This window comes from Thunnus albacares, chromosome 14 (assembly GCF_914725855.1).
Source record: "Thunnus albacares chromosome 14, fThuAlb1.1, whole genome shotgun sequence".
Lineage (NCBI taxonomy): Eukaryota > Metazoa > Chordata > Actinopteri > Scombriformes > Scombridae > Thunnus > Thunnus albacares.
In genome coordinates this window covers 9,289,744-9,311,670 of record NC_058119.1, presented here as the reverse complement: position 1 = coordinate 9,311,670, position 21,927 = coordinate 9,289,744, and the positions used below count along the sequence as shown (strand labels likewise).

General features: G+C 39.2%; 2 protein-coding genes across 5 annotated transcripts in view; both read left to right on the top strand.

The window, feature by feature from the left end:
• The first annotated feature begins 226 nt into the window (after window positions 1-226).
• Window positions 227-8,989, top strand: tsnax (translin-associated factor X). Of its 4 annotated transcripts, none has more exons than XM_044373881.1 (6): window positions 227-250; window positions 2,401-2,490; window positions 2,592-2,706; window positions 3,130-3,260; window positions 7,384-7,505; window positions 8,351-8,989. In XM_044373881.1, the coding sequence occupies exons 2-6, from the start codon at window positions 2,448-2,450 to the stop codon at window positions 8,726-8,728; spliced, it is 789 nt and encodes a 262-aa protein (XP_044229816.1). In that variant the 5' UTR covers window positions 227-250; window positions 2,401-2,447; the 3' UTR covers window positions 8,729-8,989. The 4 variants fall into 4 exon arrangements, with proteins under 4 accessions (XP_044229816.1, XP_044229815.1, XP_044229813.1 ...); XM_044373880.1 differs by lacking the exon at window positions 227-250 and adding an exon at window positions 411-587; XM_044373878.1 differs by lacking the exon at window positions 227-250 and adding an exon at window positions 1,035-1,112.
• A 3,583-nt stretch (window positions 8,990-12,572) lies between these two features.
• disc1 (DISC1 scaffold protein) overlaps window positions 12,573-21,927 on the top strand; it is a 50,419-nt gene continuing 41,064 nt past the window's right edge. Inside the window, exons 1-4 of the mRNA XM_044373346.1 lie at window positions 12,573-13,147; window positions 17,753-18,702; window positions 19,569-19,638; window positions 21,281-21,437. Coding sequence (XP_044229281.1) covers window positions 13,084-13,147; window positions 17,753-18,702; window positions 19,569-19,638; window positions 21,281-21,437 — 1,241 coding nt within the window. The 5' untranslated portion in view covers window positions 12,573-13,083. The remainder of the gene's footprint in view (window positions 13,148-17,752; window positions 18,703-19,568; window positions 19,639-21,280; window positions 21,438-21,927) is intronic.

Sequence of the window (21,927 nt, the reverse complement as noted above, 5' to 3'; positions counted from 1 at the left end):
TATTTTTTTAACAGCTTGTAAAAAGCATCACAAAATTAGTTGTGTTGTTATTATTATATTATTCTACAGCAAAGGCACTGGAATTAAAAGGACGTCGAAAGCTCGAATGTAGGAGCTTGAGGGGAGCACCTGAAGGCAACATCAGTCAACGTCAACGTCAGTGTGTTTTGCCCTCATTCCTGACTTGCATTTGTGAAATTCCTTTCACACAACAAAAGAATATTTTGCACAAAGATTTTCCTGCATTATGGTAAACTGACTCGTTGGATACTGGGCGGTTTATAAAGCTCATAACTGCAATTGAGAGGGATGTAAATCGACTATCGGAATGTATATTTCAACAAATTATAATTGTCTTTTTACAGAGTGTAAACATGTTCTGATTAACATGATATAATATATGGTGCTGCAGTCGATCATTCAGCACAATAACGAGTGAAAAGGGTTTCTGAGTGACAAGGAGTGTGCTGCTGTGCAGAGGCAAGGCGCAAACTCAAGTTGGCACCAGTCGTGTGGCACGTAGACAGTCTGCAGGAGTCCCTGGAGGAGGGGTTACTGGAAAGAAGCGAGTAATCTGATAAAGAAAGGTTGGATGAAACATATTTTAATAGAAACAAATGACACAGGCCAAACAAGGATGGCAGTCTGGAGATGACTGGTACTCAATCTGGGTTTTGACTAGAAACAGAAAGTACTTTGGCTGTAAATAAGGGCGGACCTGTGTCACTCCCTACTGAGTAAGATTATCACAGGACTATGTATACAAATAGTAGATACAGTATCTTCAACAATTAACACTGCAGGACACTGAATGCTTCAAAAATGATAATTTACAAGTAAAATACATGTAAAGATAATTCATGATTCAAAATGAACGCATATACCAACTGCATTTAAAACTATTTGTAACTGTTTTTTACGATTAGTTTTAAAATAAAAAACAATAAATATGACTTTAGTAAATTAGAAAAAGCTGTAATAATAAAAATTCCCTACTTTTCTGTGTTACTACATATCCCAAGATGCACCGCTCTTCTTTTCCTGCTACGCGTGTAAACAGCGCAAAAGCCCCGCGATGAATGAGTCCACGTGAATGCCTGCTATTAAAACACGTAAATACAATTTCTTTGGCACAGTGGTGTATTTAGCCTTTGTTTAGCTTGTTTATTGTCGCTCAGAGATGATAACTTTTATGTATAAACCGAGCTGTTGTGTCTGGTTACCTTGATAATCTCTGACAGCTGTGAAGTAACGTTACGCTGCATCGTTTAAGTGAAATTACATTTGGTTGGCAGTACGGACTTTATACTTTATTAAACCGCTGAACTCCATCGCCGAAGGCATGAATAAACGAGAAGGTAAATCCAGACTTTGACAATTAACTAAGTATAACCGCGTTTTCATGTAAACTGGATTGTTGTTGTCAACATAGGATAGTTTACTAGATGTGTAATTAACCAGTTAGCAAATGCAGTGTGATAGCTGTTAAGACTGAAGTGTGGTGAGAAATTACTCGCATGCTGATGTTTAAACTAGTTAGTCTGCCTTCCTTTTTAGAAACAAGTTCATTAGTTTGTTACTAGTTCAAGTGCTGGAGCTGGCAAGGACAGCGGTAGCAGTAATCTCATCCTTTCCAAATATAATTCTCACAAGGGCTGCAAACATTACTGATCAATCCGCCCATTATCTGTGAATCATTTGGTCTATAAAATATCAGTCATTTTCTGCAGAAAAGTAGTAGAAAATGTCCTTTTTTTCCCCACTGAGTCCAAGATTATGTTTGAAAATTGCTTCATTTGTCTCGACCAGCAATCTCAAAAAGGTAGTAATTTTACCATCATAAAAAAAAACAGGAAAAACTAGTAAATATACATATTTGAGGTGCTTAAAAAATTACAGTTAATGATCAAAATTGTTACAGATTTTTTGTTGATTGACTTTCAGCTCCTCACAACTGAAAGAAGTACATTTCCATGAAGTTGGGGGAACATGTGAGAGATAGTTTAAAAAAAAAAGACACAGGTCAGAATCAATACAGCACAGTATATATATCTGACCTTTAGTTACTAGTAGGGAACATGCTTTAAAAATGCTGGATCTCACACTTCCCTTAATGCATCTCAGTAATGTCTTTCATAGACTCTACCTGCCTGACAAACTCCACACCTCTAGTGAGTAATGCAGACTTTCTATTAAACAATGTTAATGTTCGAGGAGCCATAAAACACATTACTCAAGGAGGATTACTCCTCTTGTCAAGTGATTTTCATGCATAAAATCAGTAGAGTGCCCCTTTAATTTAACAAGGTAGGCTAATTTGTGAAGAAATAAAGTGTAAAATGAAAGCATTTGGCAGTGAAGCAACTGCAGCATCATTTGACCCTTTCTGCATCATAACAGCTGAAGGATGTGCACGGAAAAACGCTGACGCAGCGCAGGACCGTGATATGAGTGCCAACCCGTCCTCACCTGTCTTTGCTGCCTTTAAAGGTAACTGCACCCTCAGCGTTTTTTAATTCCACTTTTCACCAAAAAAAGATACTAATACGTTAAGACATCCATTTTCAAATTAACCTGTATCTCTTTTAAAGTTTTCCAGCAGGAGCTTGACACCAAACACGACAAATATGAACGTCTGGTTAAGATCAGTCGAGATGTCACCATTGAAAGCAAGAGGACGATTTTTCTTTTACATAGAGTGACCAGGTTTGTACCATTTAAGGAAGACATGTCAATCTGTTCAGTCTAAATTGGAACATATGTTTAGATTTCCTCACTTTATTTAGATTTAATGGGGCAATTCTACTCAGTTTTTAATCATTTACATGGTATTGCAGTGGCTTTAGTTGTAATTTTTCTGTCATTCTGGGGAAAAAAATTCTGTCCAGGAGCCAGCTTGTTCAGCTGCTGCTTTTAACTTAATTTCAGCTGAATGTTGATATAAATAAAGCATATAATAAAGCATTAATAGATCCTTCACTCAATCTACATCAGCTTTCAGATATTGCTTTGAAAGAAGCATAATGGTGTAGAGGGGCTGTTGTTTCAGAGAAGATTATTTAAACTAATGTTTAAATATAAAGTCACTTGGAGAATTTCCATTCCTAACTTGTGTGTTTTCACTGGAAGTGTACAAGATCCAGAGGACATTCTGAACGAGGCAGATGTAAAACTGGACGGAGTGAGGCAGAAAATTGGTCAAATTGCCGAAGAGCTGAGAGGAGAGGACATCCATCAGTTTCACAGAGCTTTCACTCCAGGTGAGTTATCATACACTTGTTACATTGTTTAAGAAAGCAAACAAGCAAAATGAACTTCTATATATCGTAACTTTGCATGAGAGTACATGTAAAATGTTCAGTGCTGGGTGTTGGGAAGAATCATTTTTCAAAAATACCATGACATCAACATTAAAATGACTGTTGGCAAATTGGGAATTTTAAAATGCTCCTTATCAGAGACCTTACTGATTGATTTAAATGTTGTTTTAGAGATCAGAAGAATTCTGCAAGTGTCAAAAAAAAACCAGACAAAAACAAGACAGGTCCACCAGTGAAACTAAAGCCACACATTTCTCTACTCAGAGCTGAAAGACATGCCTTTAGTATTTTATCTCCAGGCACACAAAGTGATGAAAGAGCTGTGACCTATTTTTCCACTTCACCTCTCACCTGTGATGTTTGATATTACTGAGCAGGTCTTATTGATATGTAAAGCAAATATTTATTCTAATATCCAGTAGTCCAAAACAGACTTTTGGACCCTACTGTACATTTACAGTATATGGTCCAGGTGAAAGTTTGTTTCTCAGCCTAAAATGGGTCATGATCTGTTTTAATGATCCTGTGAATCCAGACAGGTTTATTACATTTACATCCTCAGTTACACAGTTGAAGTCATGATCTTTTAAAATAAAACATTCAAACTAGTAGCACCTTAATAAACCTGTGTGACTTAATTTATCAATATCATTTAGATGGATCAATGCATAACCCACTGGATATACCACGGACGGTGTTTGCAACTAACTAATTAACTAAACATTAAATATTCTGATACTGTTTGAGACACTCAGTTCAGTCATACCACATTTGCATTTGCTCATAGATAGAGAGGTGTTAGCTAGGGTGGAGTCATGTACACACATCATATCCCATTACTGGTTTTGTAGTTTCGTTCATGTAGTGAGAACATTCTGTTCATTATCATAACTGACATTATTTGAAATATAAGCTAATATCTTCCTATTCCTTTTGATTGGCCAACATAACCACACAGCTAAACTATAGCTTTGCCGTGGGAACAGAGTTTCCAGTCTACAGCTATGCTAACAGCTCTGTGAGGCTGTATTTGGGCACACCAGTGTATTGAGCTAAATGCTAACATGCTGATTGTTAGGCTGTTATAATGTATACCATGTTCTTAGTTAAGCAATTGCTACAATTGGCACAAAACACAAAGCACAGGTGAGAGTGATGGGAATGTCATTAGTTTTGCAGTTATTTGGCAATTAACCAAATTACTGGGCAAAGTCAAAACATTTTGACCCAAAGAGTTAAGGGATCACCTAAGTGATTACAATTCATCCTGAGGATGACATCAATGTCTGAACCAAATCTCATGGCAATCCATTCAATAGTTATATATATTTATATATTTATATATTTATATATATATATATATATATATATATATATATATATGTAATTAAATAAACAACATCTTATATTTAATTAAAACAAATTGCTGGTAAATAGTTAAGGTTTAACTTAATTTTAAACACTTCTCAGCTCATACTCATTCAGCATGTTTTTGCAAACTTGTGACACGTGAGCTTTAAAGGATCATTTATTTCAATATAACGATGAATTCCTGAATTGACGACAAGCTCTAGCAAAGAGTTCAAAGTTAATCACACAGGAGCTTTTAAGAGAAATTATCTTTAGCATGGTGTTCCCACCTCAATCTCCCTTTTTGTGCTTTAGATTTATTGTGAAGTCACTGATTGTGTGAGAGCGTGACCTTGATGCAGGCATGGATATGATAGACACACCCTCTGATAAACTTGTTTTCCCACTAGCATCAATATCAGTTTTTGTTAGCGTAGCCAAAATGTCTGGCGAAGTTTGGAGAATAACATTACTGGGAGCGAGGGTGAGCTGTTATCTAGCAGCTGGGGAAGTCATTTTTAGATTGTGGTCACTCTGGAATCACTGCTGCATCCTCCGCGACGTGACCAGTGGCAGTTCCCACCAATTAGACGTTTTTGTTTTTTTTTTCCATTTTTATCATCTTTATTAGACTGAGTTCACTGCACAGACTCTCCAGCTGATCTTGGCAGGACGAGAAGTCTCCAGGCATGTGTAATGGGTGTGCTTTTTTCATAGAAGGACCATTAGAGATATTATGGGCTGAATCTGAATGTAATTGCCGCTGATAACAGGGCAGTGCAGCACTTTGATAAGCTCTTTAGCTTGACCCTGCTAGCAGCTATGAGATAGTGCAAACAAGCGCATTTTCCAGGGTTCACCTGCAACTCAGTGAACCGCACTGTAGTCAAACATTAAGCCAGATTAATCTGTGGCCATTCATACATATTTATCGAATGCTAATGGAGGCTATTTTGCATTTACTATTCAGTATTCTCAATACATTAAGTATCATTATGCAACACACAGTGTGTAATAGCTCTTTAAGCGACCAGTCAGGCTTTGAATTGTTGCTATACACAGGCTTGGCCTTTGACTTTTCCATGCACTGTGCTAGGAATATTTCAAGTTGGGTTTTCCTGAGTCATTGTTTAGACATTATCTAACTTTTTTTTTGTTTTTGTGTCTCAGTTACCAAAGGTAACACTGCTGCTGCTGCTGCTTCAGAGTAAATAACATGAGCAGCTCCTGGCAGTAAACTCAGGAACTGAACTCCGCCTGCCTGCCTGCCTCAAAGCCTGTATAACCTTTTCTTGTCATATCCTGTTCGCCTTAAATTGTACTATATTCACTGAACCAGTGTCACAGCTGTGGAGCCACTGGCGATGTTTAGATGTTTGCAGTGGTTTTTTTTTTTGTTTTTTTTTGTCGAGCAAGGTTATGAAAAATGTGTCAAATAAAGGCTGGCGGCTGAGCCTAACATATATGACTACTACTATTTACTAGATGAGAATAGGATATTCATTAAATTAATTGATATTGGAAAATACTTCAACAATAAAAGGCAAAAGGTTAAAGGAAAAAAAATATGGAGGATGGGTGTTAACAATACCTTTGGAATTCAACAAGTGCCTATAAATCTAACACAACTAACTTAACTCTACATAAAACAAGGCAAAAAGTCTCAAAAAAGTCTCATAACTCTGTCTCTATGTTCCCTATAACTCATAACAGATGACATAATTCTTTCCAAGAACCACACTGGTAAAATTATTAAGAAATTACAGACCTTTAAACGAAGCGTTATCCAGTTGTTGTTTTTTCCACCATGAATGTCTCTCTGCTGTTAGTCAAAGCCCTTTCTACATTAAATAGTGGAGAATTTCTGAATCCTTTTAATTATTTGTTCATTTTGTTGCCTTAAAAGTAGTTCGATTTTAATATATAGTATAGAAATATTGAAATGAGCCTAAAATATTTGACTGGATGTAAAAATATCCCTAGGCTGTTAAAACCTTATCCAAATTCCCCCCAAAAATACAGAGAACATGACCTCAATGTCCTAAGTGGTTTCTACTGGCTATCAGGAAAAGGGCTGTAAATGTTCCCACATTTTCTGTTTCCTTGTGTGATTTTTGAAAATCATGCTTCCTGAAGTTATGGGAGAACATTTAGAAAGCTGTGATATTGCAGTTATAAATCAATAATCTGCCTCTTGCACTGAGTAGGTTGCAGCTGCTCGGTCTGTTGGATTCGGCCCATGCATGTGCTGCTGCGACTGGACTGAAATCCTATTAACAGCAGTGAAAGTCAGTAAGAGTAGGTGGAGTGGAGATGAACCACATCCTAGCTTAGTTACAGTAGAGGGAGATAGGAGGCCCTTTGAAGTTCAATTGCCGCTCCAAAAGTAAACTTCAGACACAAAGTCTTCCGTCCTGTGATTATTTGATTGTTGTTTACACAGGGCCAGAAAACAAATGAGGGGTCATCTCAGCCTGCCACGAAAAATGGCCACTGTTGTTCAATCAAAAGACTGCGGCAGGAAACATGTTTTATTTGAATCATTATCTACATCTGTGATCTATACTCTGCAGATACCATGTAGTGTTTATACACACTCTACGTGCGACACTCACTTGATACATAGCTGAGCTTTTCAACAGCTGCAGCAGTGAAATATTTGGTCGTTGCAATAATTAACACCCATGTTAATGCATTCGATGTCATGCATCAGGGGTCCAGGAGTACGTGGAGGCCGTCTCCTTCCAGCACTACATCCGTCACCGCAGCCTCATCAGCCTGGAGGAGATCAATGCCAGACTGGTGTTCATGAGAGCAGAGAAGATAGAGCCTAAGGTGAATTTAAAGAAGACTTTGCAGTTACCCTTCATGCACTGTTTATTTTGTCTCACTTAGCAAACCCCGTTGCTAGTCTATCGGGAGGCGACACTACTAAACAAAAATAATTTTAACAAGGAAAACAAGAAGTAAAGGAATAGTTTGACATTTTGGGGAAATGCACTTTTTTGCTTTCTTGCCATGTGTTTAATCGCCACCACTCATGTCTGCATGCTAAACATGAAGCTAGAGCCAGCAGACACTTCATCCAAAGGTAAAATCTGAAGCTTCATATTAAGCGTGCAGACATGAGAGCGGTACTGATCTTGTCATCTAACTGTAAAAAGCTATTAAACATACTACCTGAAACGTCAAACTGTTCCTTTTGAGAATATCATAGTGTGTTTATTTCACAGTATTTCCTGTCAAAGCAATGGCAGTGGCACAAACAGGCAACACTGTGGTGTTCTCTGTTCCGCAGTTATACGCATTATGTATCATTATGTAATTTCATCCACTCTGCCTGATGTTTTCAAAGATGATGAGTGCCTGCTGGTTGATGCAGACAAAATTGTTTGAACTTCAGTGTTTTGTAGTAAATGCACCATTATGCTTGAGAAAAGCTGGATTTTGCTTATTTTCTGCCTGAAGGCTTTTCTGCAGGCACAGCTGCATAACATAACAATCACATCTCATAAATATTGTTTTAACTATCAATCGTGCGTGCAAAGCATGCTGTGGTAAGAATTTCTGTACACATCTGGTCCAAAAGCGTCAAAACTGTTTTTTCACAGTTTAATTCTAAGGCTCATTCAAGATATTTGTTGACATTCTTTCAAATGTTGTGTTTTGTGTTGTCTCAGGGCTCAGCTGAAGCCCCGCCGCCGGGAGCTCAGGTTCTCACCTTCCAGGTGACGCCCTCAGACTACCTGCTCGGCGTGGCCGACTTGACCGGAGAGCTGATGCGGATGTGCATTAGCAGCGTGGGCAACGGCGACATTGACACGCCCTTCAAGCTGAGCCAGTTCCTGCGGCAGATCCACGACGGTTTCTCCTACATCGGGAACACGGGCCCTTACGAGGTGTCCAAGAAGCTGCACACGCTGCGACAGAGCCTGGGAAAAGTGGAGGACGCCTGCTACACCCTGCGCGTTCGTGGCTCAGAAATCCCCAAACACATGCTGGCCGACGTGTTCTCCAGCAGGAACACGCTCATCGACCCCGAGGAAGGTGTCGTTTAAGTCCTGCTCGGCTTCAACAGCATTGTGTTTTTTTTTCTCCATGGTGTCATTGTCTCCTCTAGTTTTGCTCCAGGTTCATGTTCGTGTGTATTCCTAATGAGATTTGGCTGATGTTTGACATGTTTCGTGACATGCTTGTTAATTTTGTTTTTATTATTACAATAAAAACAGTGTTACAATAGACAATGGATTTTTTTTTTTCCTTGATAAAGATCGGATGACTTCAGTTGTTTTGCATGAATAAAGGTTCTGTGCCAAGTATGCCATGCTCTCCCAGTCTTTAAGCTGCTTTGATAATGTGTGTTTATTTTATTTTTCTCTCTGCCCTCCCCTTCCTCTATCACACACAGATAATCTAAGGTAGAACCATTGGTTGCCTCTGTGGAGGAGGATCATGTGACCTTTGTACATTGTACGTGCCTACTCTGACAGGCCCCCCTGGCACACACACACACATACACACAAACAAACAACCCCATGCCTCCTCATTCTACCCTCTTTAAACAATCCTCACCAGGCTGCAGTGATGTGGATTCAAAATAATGTTCAGAGTGAGCAGAGGAAAATTCCTGGTAGAGAGCTGACACCCCTCTGACACTCCTCATCACCTGATGGTGTCAATTATTATCATCCAGGCAGCGAGAAACAATTCAGCAGCGGTTATGAATACAGACAGAGTAATGACAGTATCATCATCTATAAGCAATAACAGAAGACTTTTTTCATGTTTGGAGAAACACAGTTTTATTGTCAGATTTAACCTCAGAGAAAGCTTCACTTGAGTCTGGTTATTCCAACCAAAACAACACTGATTCTCTGTAGGATTCCCAGCTGTGACGCTTCACAAGCTGCAGTTGTTCAGAGAGCTTCAGCACGAGCTGTTTATAAATGTAAGGTATCTGGTATTTTACTGGCTGGTAGTTTTGTAGTTATCCACAAACAGGATTACGCATTATTTTATTCATCTTTGTTTTCCTTTTTTAGACCATGTGTTGAAGGCTGTCAATGTTATTGAAGTGCTCCATCTGCTGGACAGTATTATTACTACATAAGAACAATCTAGCAATATGATCTGGATTTGATTAAATACAATACAGCAAGTTATAATTATACATTATATATCAAACCATTATTTGGGTATTATTTTCTGGCTATTTCCGTATGTTAAATTTTATTTGGTCACCTTTTTTTTTAGGGTTGTTAAATTTTGCCTAAGAGAAAGAAAACAAGTGCTTTTGCTGGCTGTGCTCCGTGTATAAACCAATCAATCAATCTAATGAAATGACGTTGGGTGAAATTGGGATATTGGGAGAAATCACTTGTTAGGCTTCTTGAAAAACTGTTTTAAAACTGCTCATCTACTCAGGATCCGTGTTTGTGTCAAAGAAAAAGGAAATGCAAAACGCCTCACTTCCTGGTGGCGGGAGAGAGCTATCAGTGTCTTTAACGTAGACTGTAAACAGTCAAACACAATTGAGTTGTAGCACTGATGATACACAGCAGGGAGCTGCAACATAGAAATGTGACAACCTGAATATTACTTAAAAATACATTCAAAAACCGAATCTAACATACGCAATTTATACAAACTTTTAAAACACTATTAAAATCTATTAAAAAGTAACTAAATGAGAGCAGTCTGCAAAACTAAACCCAAATCTGCTTGACACCTGACATCTAGTGGTGAAAGCAGGCAACTGAAAAAGATGTCTTATTGTCTGTATTACGTTAGTTTGTCTTGTACAGCTGTTACTGCATTGAACAACAAAAGGAATCCAATCATGGCGGCACATTCATTTCAGTAACACCTACTCTCCCAGTAAACATCTCAAAAACCCTCATCAGTAGAAACAGCAGGGATACCTCTAGAAGGGAACTATTGTTAATGTGATTAGTTACACTTTCTGCTGTAACAAGGCAAAATGTCTGCTGAAAAAAGGGTCTGTTGCTGGTCAGTTTTATTAGTCATCAGTTCCCAAACCTTCACTGCCATGTCCCCCTGTGGAAGACTAAAAATTTCACACTGAACTCAGGAAGATAGACTTCTTAATATTTTGGAGTTGGCCGACATGTTTGCTTCATCAGCATCACCTGTTTTTGTTTTTTTGTTTTTTTCCTGTGCCGTGCTACCATCAAAACATGCTTCCCAAATGAATCAGATTTTTCATATGAGACATTTTGATTTGTCATAGCAGTAAAAGCCCAGGTGGAGCTAATAATCTTAATGTTGCCTCCCTTCAGTAATTAGTGCAATGCAAAAAGCAATTAATAATATGATAAGTTACACCTGTATGTGAAAGGTCAAAAGGTCTTTTCAACTCAAGTTTAATACACATTTGCTCTGCTGTCATGGGTGCTGCCTCCAGGCCAGCATGCCCCTGTTTGGAATCATTGGATTAATAGATAATTTAGTTTTTTTTTTTTTTTTTTATATGTTGCTTTTATTAACTGAATAAATGATAGCTGTAAGTATGTCAGTATTAGACATCTCCCACAACCCCACATGCATGTCAAGCTGCTGCCAATCTATGTTTTTTAAAAACTGAAGGAAACTATATCGTTTTTAAAAATACTTGACTTGTTCATACAAACATATACTTTTCATTGACTGTCTTTTGTTTTTGTAAATATTTATGGCAACATCTGTTTGTTAACAAGTAACTAAAATATTTTCAACTTAACATTTGAGATGTTTTATTTAATTTAGAAATGTTGGGGAAGATACTGTAGGTCAGTGAAAGGCTTCTGCTTGAACCCACCAGTTATTAAGCATAAGCGAGAACTGTGTGGTCATGAGTTGTTGTCCAGTAACACGGCAGTTAGCTGATTTGTTTGCCAAAGGACATTAAGTGGCTCTAATCTTTAATACTGGGCAGGTGATCAATGGATTTCATCCCTGCTGCCCCACATCTCTCTTATCCTCCAGAGTGTAGCCTAACTGTGTCACTGTTGTTGTTGTTGTTGTGTCGGGTGAACTGAGCCTTTCATCACTGAGTCTTGTCTGTCTTTCTGCAGCACAGCCAAGCTGAATGAAAGGAGCATTTGGATGCGTAGGAAAGAGGATGAAAAGACTTTGCTCTATGTGGGGTCTCAATAGTTTTTTTTCTCCTCGTGCATTCCTTCACTGCAGAAACAAAGGCACACTTTTGTGTGGACACCAGAATGTATTATGGGTAAACAACATTTATTTGTGCATGCAAATAATCATTTGAACTCCAAATCCAATGGCCACATTGTGCTATGGACACACTGCCAACAGTTTCTGTATCAACAATGCAGGGACATACAGTATGTGTAAACTATGTTGAATGATATGATAGAACAGAACAGAACAAGAAATAGTCATTTTATTACAACAGTTTCTATTATTCTTGTCTCAGTGAGGCATAAAACGACATAAAACATGCTGAATGAACTATATAAATTATAGTTTTTAGCCAGTTTTGGATATCTTTTTGCGTAATGTTGATTGAATCTCGATGGAAGAGCCCTAGAAGTAACCGTTACACTTTTTACACTTTAAAATGTGCTACACTACAACTAGTAGGCCTACTACTACAATAATAATGTTACTGCATCTGTGCTTTTGAACATCTACTATAAAACTTTTTTAATGACTTTAATGGAGTTGAAGGAGTTGCAGTCAGACTGCACGTTTTTTCACAATTAATACCCGTCCTTTCCCCCCAGTAGCTGCACTCACACAATGCTCCTGAAATAAAGCATGCATAAATACAAACAGCAGCAGTGTTTAATCCGGTGATGTGTCCGCTGCAGGCTTCATAGGCTGCCTGCTGAGGTTTTGAGGCGGTCTGAAGGAGTCTGGAGTCAAATTCCCGAACACGTAGGAGCTCCTCACGTTGCTCCAACACGACGCACGACGCAGGGGCGCAGCGAATAACGGATTACTTATCAACTGATCGATGAGCCAATTTATAGACAGAGATTTATCTTGGCTGTTACGTCTGTCATTGCAGCACATCATCGGATGTTTTTCCATTTCCCCCCACAACTAGAAATCTGACCATCTTTCCTCTCCAGACCGCCTGTTTATGCGCAACTGAAGCCACTTGTTTGCCGCAGAGGAGAAATGTAAGAATCTGATGTACACGGATCAATACTTGTATCAGGAAATGTTTATTATGGACAAATGAGAGCCAGCAAAAGCCGGTTTTACACGTTTTTCCAAAGTCGGGGATAAAAATAACAGTCTGGCTTCACTTTTCCACAACGGAAATGAGATCAGTCCTATTGCTTGGCTCCACTTCTTCTAAAACATGGTCGATGTGACTGCATGTACCGGGATCTGATAGTGTTTGACTTGTGGCTACATAGAGCTTGTTATTAGTGGAAAGATGTTTGCTGGGCTGATGGGATGTCACAGCAACTCTCTGCTTCACCGCTGCGAAGTCATGGAAGGTAAAGTTATATACTTTTTACTGTATCTTCAAATGTATCAAACAGCAGTGATCAGTAGATGTTTTAGTGATCATACTGGCAGTTTCAATTTCCATTTGGAGCTCCACATTACTTAAAAATAGGCTGATAAATAACTAAAAAAGGAAAGAAAAATGAAAAGAAGTAAGCCAGGGGTGATGACACTAGGCTTAATAAGAAGATGAGGAGAAAAAACACCCATGTGTCTATATGATGGCACTAATAGAGGTGTAATATATGGTACAAGACCTGCATACCAACATGCAGATATGCAGTGTGATGCTTGCACTGAATAACCAGGGCCTGACAGAAAGAAGAGGAGAATCTGTGTGTTTTTGAGTCATTCATCTGGTTGTACACACCTACATTCACTCCCAATGTCTGCTGTATGAGAGTGATTTGTGGTTTGTGTGAGGAAACCCAGTCATCCAGATACAAAGTTCAAAGCCTCCCCACCCGTCAGCCTCTCGAATGAGTGATGGGCGATGCAGTGACTTCAGTTCGTTCTTCCTGTTAATATGTAGACAGTATTGAGACACCCTAAAACCAAGTTACCGCCTCAGTAGGTGTGTCACATACAGTAGCCTACTTATGAGAACAAATATTCTTATCAAACAGGTAGCTCATGGTTGATATCATGCACAGAGGTACATTTACTGGCTAGACTATTGTGAACATTTGGCAGCTGGTAAGATTAATGTATTATCTGCTGAGTGTATTGAATGTGTGTGACAAATCAGTAACACTTTACTTTAAGTTGCCATATTAGGCATTTATAAGCAGTATATGAACAGCTAATAAATAATTTATAACACACTAAAATGTAGATATTAGAAGATATAAGTGTTTATTAATGTATTTGTTAAGAACTATAACTCCTCTTGTGGGCACCCATAGACGAAGGCTGGTGTATAAACAGAAAATTAATGACAATATTGTAAAACACATCTGTAATAATATAAATATGTCTTCATAGGAGAATAATCACAATCATAATTATATCTCTGTATTAATAAACACTTAAAAATGTCCTTATAACTACTACACTACAACTATCAGTATCTAAAAGGGATCAACTGCCTGATACATATTGTTAGTGGATTAACTAAAAAAAGTTACATTTGCTATCATTTTCACACATTGTTCACGTCTAAAATAAATCAATCCCTGAAAGGCTTTTAGGTAGTGATGAGGCCATTTAAAGGGATTTGAATACTTAGTTGTTCAACATAATAGTTGTGAAAAATAACTTTTGTCAGGTATTAACTAACGGTATTAGTATTTAACTGCAATACGCACAAATACAATAGTCGGTTAGTGAGGATTTTGTGGTGTATGCTTTTTCACAGTCTCTTGTCTCTCACTTCTGAACCTCCACTACACTAACTCCACCATATTCAAATGGTTTATGATCCTCATGTGACCATACAGGAAGTGTGGAGCTTTTTTTATTGTAAATGTCTCACCACTTTCCACAGCAAAGCAGAGATGAAATACTGGAATGTCATACATATAATATATATAATATATAATTATTATTCCTTATAATCATGATGGGCTTTTTCCAGATACATTGATAGACAGATAACTATTTGGTGTACTTATGGTCAAAAGGAAAGAAAAACCCCTTCTAAAACTCATTGCTGACTTTCACTTCCTTAATTCTGCTGTTGTGGTCGGTCACAAGTGGCGAGGTGTTTCACATCTGCGGGGCAGTGCTGCTTCTCGGGAGGCTGCTGACATGCAGATCTGCTGGTGTGTGTGTGTGTGAGGGTGCTGAGCTTGTTCCTCAAACGTTTGTGTTTTTATGAGATCCTCTGCATTCCTCTCCTCTTTGGCTGAAGCACTTTCAGCAACCAATGAGATGCAGTGTTTAACCTAAAGGCTCTGAGTAGGGCCTCTTTAATCTCCAAAGGTAAATAATCTGGCCTTGTCTGGCTGAAGCGCTTAATTTTCCCAGAGACCAGCGCTCTTGAATACTACAAGTGTTTGTGTTTTGTTCAGATTTTCTTCAACATCAGCAACAAGTTGTAAAGAGACGGCTGCTATTGTCGAGGTACTTATGGTTGGGTCTCCTTTTCCTTATTTGCTGTTTCTGCCGGAATTCCTGACAAACTGTTTTGGCACAAAGCCTGACAGGAAGCAGAAAATGACATACCTCTGAAGGGCTTCAGCAATGAAGTAGATGCCCCCCAACACACACACACACACACACACACACACACACACACACACACACACACACACACATAGACACTCACAATGGGCCCTGAGGCATTTCCTTCCCCTTTACTGGGAAGAGCCATCTCTGTGTAATCGAAGCATAGTGAGGATACAGTAACACTCTCTATCAACAAGTCCCTCTCTTCCAGCTCTTTGACTCTCTGGAGTGGTGTCTATGTTATATCTTGACCACACCAGATGGTGAGCAGCATGCGGTCGTATTTGGTACCTACAGAGAGTGTTGAGTTTCTTAAATCGGTTATGGAACAGTGGCCACGTCTGCAAAGAAACACTAATGGAGCTGTATGTAACCTGAGCTTTAGTGCGGTGGTCCCAGTGGACAGAGGGTCCTCATACATACACAACCTGGGTACAACGGCAACAGCACTATGTTACTCTCACTCCGAATCCTGTCTAATATCCCAACTGTCCCTTAAGTGCTGTCTTTTTGTCTCTCTTCCTCTCCGGTCACATGGGATAGTTTAGGAGTGACATCACTGGAGGTCATGGGGGGTTGAGCAGTGGTCTGTGGTTGCTTTTTAGTGGTCATGGTTTGTTTGATGCCCTACATTCCTTTTTTTGACATGCAGACACAGACACAGACGTTGAATAAGTGGCCTCCCATTGCACAAATGAAATATAACTGACAAAAACAGATATTAAAATTGATATCAGTGTAATATCACGTTCTTAGCATGTACAAACACACAGTCTAAAATTGGTTGTGTCGTTTCAGGTTTTTAAAGTGGTTTTACAATGATAGTAGTATGAATGCTCCCACTGTTTTCAGTACAAAAGTCTGTGTGTCAGTGTGTTGCTGTGTCTTTAGTGTGTGTGTGTGTGTGTGTGAGTGGGAAGAGAAAGTTGAGAGCCAGAAGTGAAAGAGAGAGCAACGCAGCTGGACACAAAGGGGCTGTTGATTCCCCACATTTCAGCCTGTCTCCTTTACTGAATCCTACACATTATATGTATTAATCGTGTGGAGCCACAGCAGGTGTCTGAACACAAACCAGTCTTTATCATCCTGCTCCTCTTTCAGACCAACACAATGATGTTTTATAATTTCTCATTATGTCATTATTTCTGTCATGACCCTTACCCCCATTAAACCCTATTGAATTTTATTCATCCACTAACATTATTGGAGAAATTAGTAATATTATCAAAAACATGAACTACACATTTCTGCTGTGCAAATTAAAAATTATCAACAAATTAAAAGGCATTCTCACTATCTTGACTGTGGACCTGAGGATTAAAGCTGCACTAATCAATAACTTTATCTTAGCAATGGGTCAAATAATAACGTAGAATATGAAAAATTTTTACTCGTAGTGACAAACGCACAGAGAATTATCACCTGACTCTGCTGTAGGCTACCACTCAGTTCTGCAGGGCGTTTTAGCATCCTTCAGCCCATTGTTTTGGATTTACAACCGTAACTTTACTGTTTTGGTTCACTCTCACAGGTCTTATCAGCATAATTTTTAGCTATAGCAAGTAGCCTTTTTCAGCAAATAACCCTCTGTACACTACCTGCTGGGCATCAAATGAAAGGACAGACAAAGTTAGCAACCAGCTGTTGAACATAGATGTATTTAGCAGCTAAAGAGCCAGACATTGTCTCAGGAGTTAGTGGTTACCGAAAGCAGAGCTAGTGGCCTGAAACACAACGCCAAATAAATGCTAATGTTGCTCCCCCATAACAACTTTATAAGATGATAAAAAACACAAGCTTCTATGGTCTCCAGGAGAGACACTGCAGTTAGAGAACCACTGCTACAGCACTATGAGTTTGTTGTCAAAGTCAATTCAAATGTCACTTCAGAAAATATTTCTAATGTACTTTACTCTTAAACCGAGCAAGCCCCCAGGAACAATGCTGTAATGTGAGGCCAATTTGACATAGTGGCCAAATTACAACTTCTGGTTCCGTCACATGCTGCAAACTGGCCTAAAAAGCATTTTTCCTGCACACAATCATTGGAAAATAAGCGGCTGTAAAACTCCTTAATACATCTATAACACTGAGAGGCGTGTCTTAACTCAACATGACTATGTGGCTTTGGTATTTCCCAACAGCTGGAGCAAAACCCTGGGAAATGTCACACAGCTGCCCAAGTTGTTTTTCATTCAGTAAGCGATGCTGGCTTTAAGGGTAGAATCGTGGACTCAAATGAAAGTCAGTTTGGTTTTGAATACTAACAAGATGTTTTACATTCTCTTATAATTGCCACATTTAGCGCCACATTGTCCTGATATACTCCATGACTGCATAGTTAATCCTGCCAGCTCTCTGAGCTCACTGTTTATCTTCCTCATGACCGTGTTGTCCAGCTTAATGGTTAATCTCTGCATTGACAGGTGGCAGAGCATCAGGGACAGCTGGCAGCACCAGCCGTAAGAGGTTCCACCGAAGGCCAGGTTACATGAGAGGAGAGCAGTCCAGACTACAGAGCACTACTCATGGACAGGAGGAGGAGGAGGAGGAGGAGGAAGAGAAGGAGCAGGGGAGGACCACTTGCATTAGGAATGGAAAACCTGGACGTCACACTGACATCACTGAGACACCTAATGCTCAGAGGATGAGTCTAACACCTGCTGTTAAAATGTCTGTAATGAATCAGCAACAGCCTGATAGACTCGCATGTAGCTCCTGTCAGAGCAAGAACTTTCCTCTCTCCCTTGTGAACTGCAGTGCCGTTAACGGTACATTCAACCATCTCTCCTCATTGCCACGGACTGAACACAGATTAAACCCAAGCCCAGCACCTCAACCTTCACCTCAGTCCAGGCTGACTTCCCCAGCAGACTCTTTCAACTCCAGCTTCAGTTTCATCCAACAGTCTCTCAACTCCAGCCAGGGGACTGACACCACCACTGCCACACCATCACAGGAACCAGAACCACTTAATCAGTCAACTAAAGCACCTAGTTCGCCTCACACAAAACCAGCAACCTTGTCTCTTGAGCAGTCAGTCTCAAAGCAGTCAACTACTGTCCAGCCACTGCCCTCCTCTGCTCTTGGCAGCCAGGCAGAGAGAGAGGAGCTGTCATTAGTTGGGAGGTTTTGGCGGGAATGTCTATGGAGTGGCAGGGAGGTAACATCTGACCTGCCTGACTGCGACTCCCGATCTCTAGACATAGAGGTCACATCCTCACTGTCAGTGGACTCAGACACCGCCTCCGCTTCCTCTGTCACCTCCGGCTATGAGAGCGCCACACCTGCTCCTGACCAAGGCTGGGACAATCTGGTGAAGAAGTACGAGGGTGTGCTGCAAGACTGCCTCCAAAACAACCGAACTCACACCAAGGTGGGCATGATTGACTTAAGATATGAGGATCAGATGCAGGGTTGAAGTCAAAACACTAAAACAGTCAGTCAAACTGCAAAACACTAAGCTTAAAATGTGGAAACATTGGGAACCAGCGAAGCCTGGCACTGTCCAAAGCTAACAGTATCCACCTAACCACACCTCTAAAGCTAATTAACTTGTCATATCTTGTTTGTTTAATCTGCACAAAAACTGTAAAAAGTAAACATTGTGGTTTTCTGTGTTTTCAGTTTTTATGCTAAGCTAAGATAACTGACTGCTGGCTGGAGCTTCATATTTACTCTACAGACAGTCAAAAAAAGCCAAAAATTGTATTTCCCAAAATGTTAAACTATTCCTTTAAGATGAAAAGCAAACTGGGTCAAAGATTACATAGCAAAGGGTGAGTTTTATCTTCTCAAGTAGTTTAATTTGAATACTTTTTGAGGCCTAATTTTTTTTCTTTTTATTAAACTCAAGACCCCTCTTGTGACCCTTTGGGGCCCCTGACCTCAGGTTGGCAACCAACGCTCTAATGCATAAGAGTTTACTAACCAAACAGAGGTGAAATCTCTTTAATTGGCTGTAATAAACGAATGTTAGCACATGGTAAAAATATAACTTTATCAACATTTACTTAGGTCGATTAGTCTTCCTTCATGAGATACAGTCTGAGCTCAGTAATGAATGTTTTAAACTTCATCCTCCAGTCCTCAATTTGCTGACCTGGTATCACTTTGAAATGACGGTCATTGCACCCACACTTGGTTTTTTTTGGGGGGGCCTGTGGCAACTGTTTAAAGAGCATTGACCTCTGGACTGTTGGGTAATCTGTTCTTCTTCTTTCTATTGTATTTCCTTCTCAGATTGAGTCCATGATGTTGAAGCTGCAGAGACTCCAGCAGAAAGCCATTTTGGATGACGACTATGACGCAGGTGAACTTAAGACTTTCAGTTGAGCCTTTGCTTTGATAAGTAGGTCATTGCAGCTCTTGTTGATACTGCACAACACTAGTGGCAGGATTGTGTTAAGAGGAAGAGAACTTTATTTCAACTGACATGTTTATATGCCTTTCTTTTAACATTTTTAGAAACATAATATTTTAAACAAATTGAACATTCCTAACACAGTTTTTAAAATTTAATTTGAGATATTGAAAGGAGGACAGTATACAGAAAAAAGCACCATAGACTGAGTGGACATAAAGCTGCAATGATTTGACATACAGTAACTCTGTGGGATAAAATTATTGATCTCAAGATTGAGCTGGCGTGTTCGATCAGGATCCAGATATTTATCGGTTTGACGTGTGTGTTCAAGATGAGAGAAGATATGGGAAATTACCCAGTTGCCTTTATTGGATTTCTTGCTAACTGAATTAGATGTGGATGATACTGAAATGTCTCATAAAGCACGTGAGGACAGAAGGCCACATATTAATTAGAGCTGAAGAAATTTTTTTTGTTCACTTCTGCTGACATACATTTCACATTGAACTTACTGCAGAGTTCAGTGGTTTTTATTAAAGCTCCCCAGTGACATAGTATCTTTCAAACACAGTTGGTCTTACGTAGTTGTCCTGCTCACCTTATCAGATTAGTGAGCAAACTAAAAACTAGACCTCACGAAACTACTGAAAGTAGCACAGATATTACGTAAAACTGAATCAAATTTAAAATGTATTTACAAGAAAACCTGGAGCTTTATGAGCACTTATTGATGTATTGTCTAGCTTTTGATATTTTAACTTTGAAGACTGTGTGGGAAAGAATCAATGAGTCCTCAAACCTAACACTATTGATCTGGACTGCATTTTGAAAGTTAAAAAAAACAACTGCATTTATTTATGTTTGACCTGAATATGTTTTTAAGTTTGCCAGAGGAAAGTAAAGAGGAACGGACTGTATTCTGACCCATTTCTTGGTCCTTGTGACAGAAATAAGTACCAACATCTGCTTTTGGTGTCCTGTAGACCTTGAACTATTTAGGCGCAGTGATTATTTGGGTCAGTATCTTTTTCAGGTTTTTCTGTTTGCCCTTTGATATTGTGCATCACAAACCTCTGCCTGACATTTCAAAGTTTTTTCCCACCCCTGTTAACCTAATTTTCTGTATGACTGTCAGCAGGATGTCTGAAAGGTTAGAGAAATGTGAACAAAAATAACACGGTTGATTTGATTTTCTTGCTGAGGAAGATCTGCATGTTTTACCTTTGGATGGTTATTGTTTTTAGCTTTAACTGCTAGCCCAACAGAGAGGGTTGATTCCAAATTGGTCAGGTTTGTTTACAGGGTCAAGAAATGAAGCAGTGAGCATTAAATTTAACATTTTTCAGTATTGGCAGTGGTTTGCTCTCTCTAAGTGCCTTCTAGTCATCATTGGCAATTAATTTAGGAGTCATGTGTGCTGTCATGTTATTTCAGTTAATGTCATAGTTATTATGACCTGCACAGTAATTTACTTTCTGTACAGTCATTAACTGATTGACCTTCTGACCTGAAAACAACTCCTAATAACGGGCCTGTTTTAGCACATGATGCTGCATGTTATTTAGTGTGTGTGTATGTGTCTTTTCAGCTGAGCGTTTTGGGAAAAAGCTGGAGGAGCTGCGCAGGGAGCGAGGATCACTTAAGCTGGGTTTACCCTCCAGACAACACAGCGTGGCTCTGTTCCTTGAGCGGCTCAGACAGGTGGTGCACAGCGCCCTCCAGAGGGCAGACTGCAGTCAACGCAGGTCAGTCAGCCAACAATGGCATCACACTGGTCACACCCAGCAGAAATGAACATTATGATCACTCTTTGTCAGTGGGTTTTAGGACTGTCTGTTACAGGCTGAATTATAATTAGAGTCACTAGCTACTGTTTTGATATTAAAGTGTAATGGTATCCATAATGCATGCAGAATCACATGTTTAATATTCAGATGTTAATCACTGTGAAGTGCATAGTGGCATGAGTTGTGGTCAATTTAAAAAAAAAAAGAAGAAGATTCCCTGTTTTGTTTCAGATTTCATTTTATGACAGTGCTTGTTTTGTGCATTTTATTTATACGATTAGTGGCCTTTGAATAAATTTCTATCTGACATTTTGTCACAAAATGAGTTACTCACATGACTCAACTATTCTTTGACAACATTTAGTGTAGGTTTATTTTTTGTTTTCTGCATTATAGGCCCTAAAATTTGAGGAAAAAAGAAAAGGTTTTATTTCAGAAATCAATCTCA

Excerpts from the sequence above, each read along its gene's own strand:
- tsnax (XM_044373878.1), top strand. Across the intron at positions 3,261-7,383 it reads TCACAGAGCTTTCACTCCAG|GGGTCCAGGAGTACGTGGAG; the intron begins GTGAGTTATCAT and ends GTCATGCATCAG. Across the intron at positions 7,506-8,350 it reads CAGAGAAGATAGAGCCTAAG|GGCTCAGCTGAAGCCCCGCC; the intron begins GTGAATTTAAAG and ends GTGTTGTCTCAG.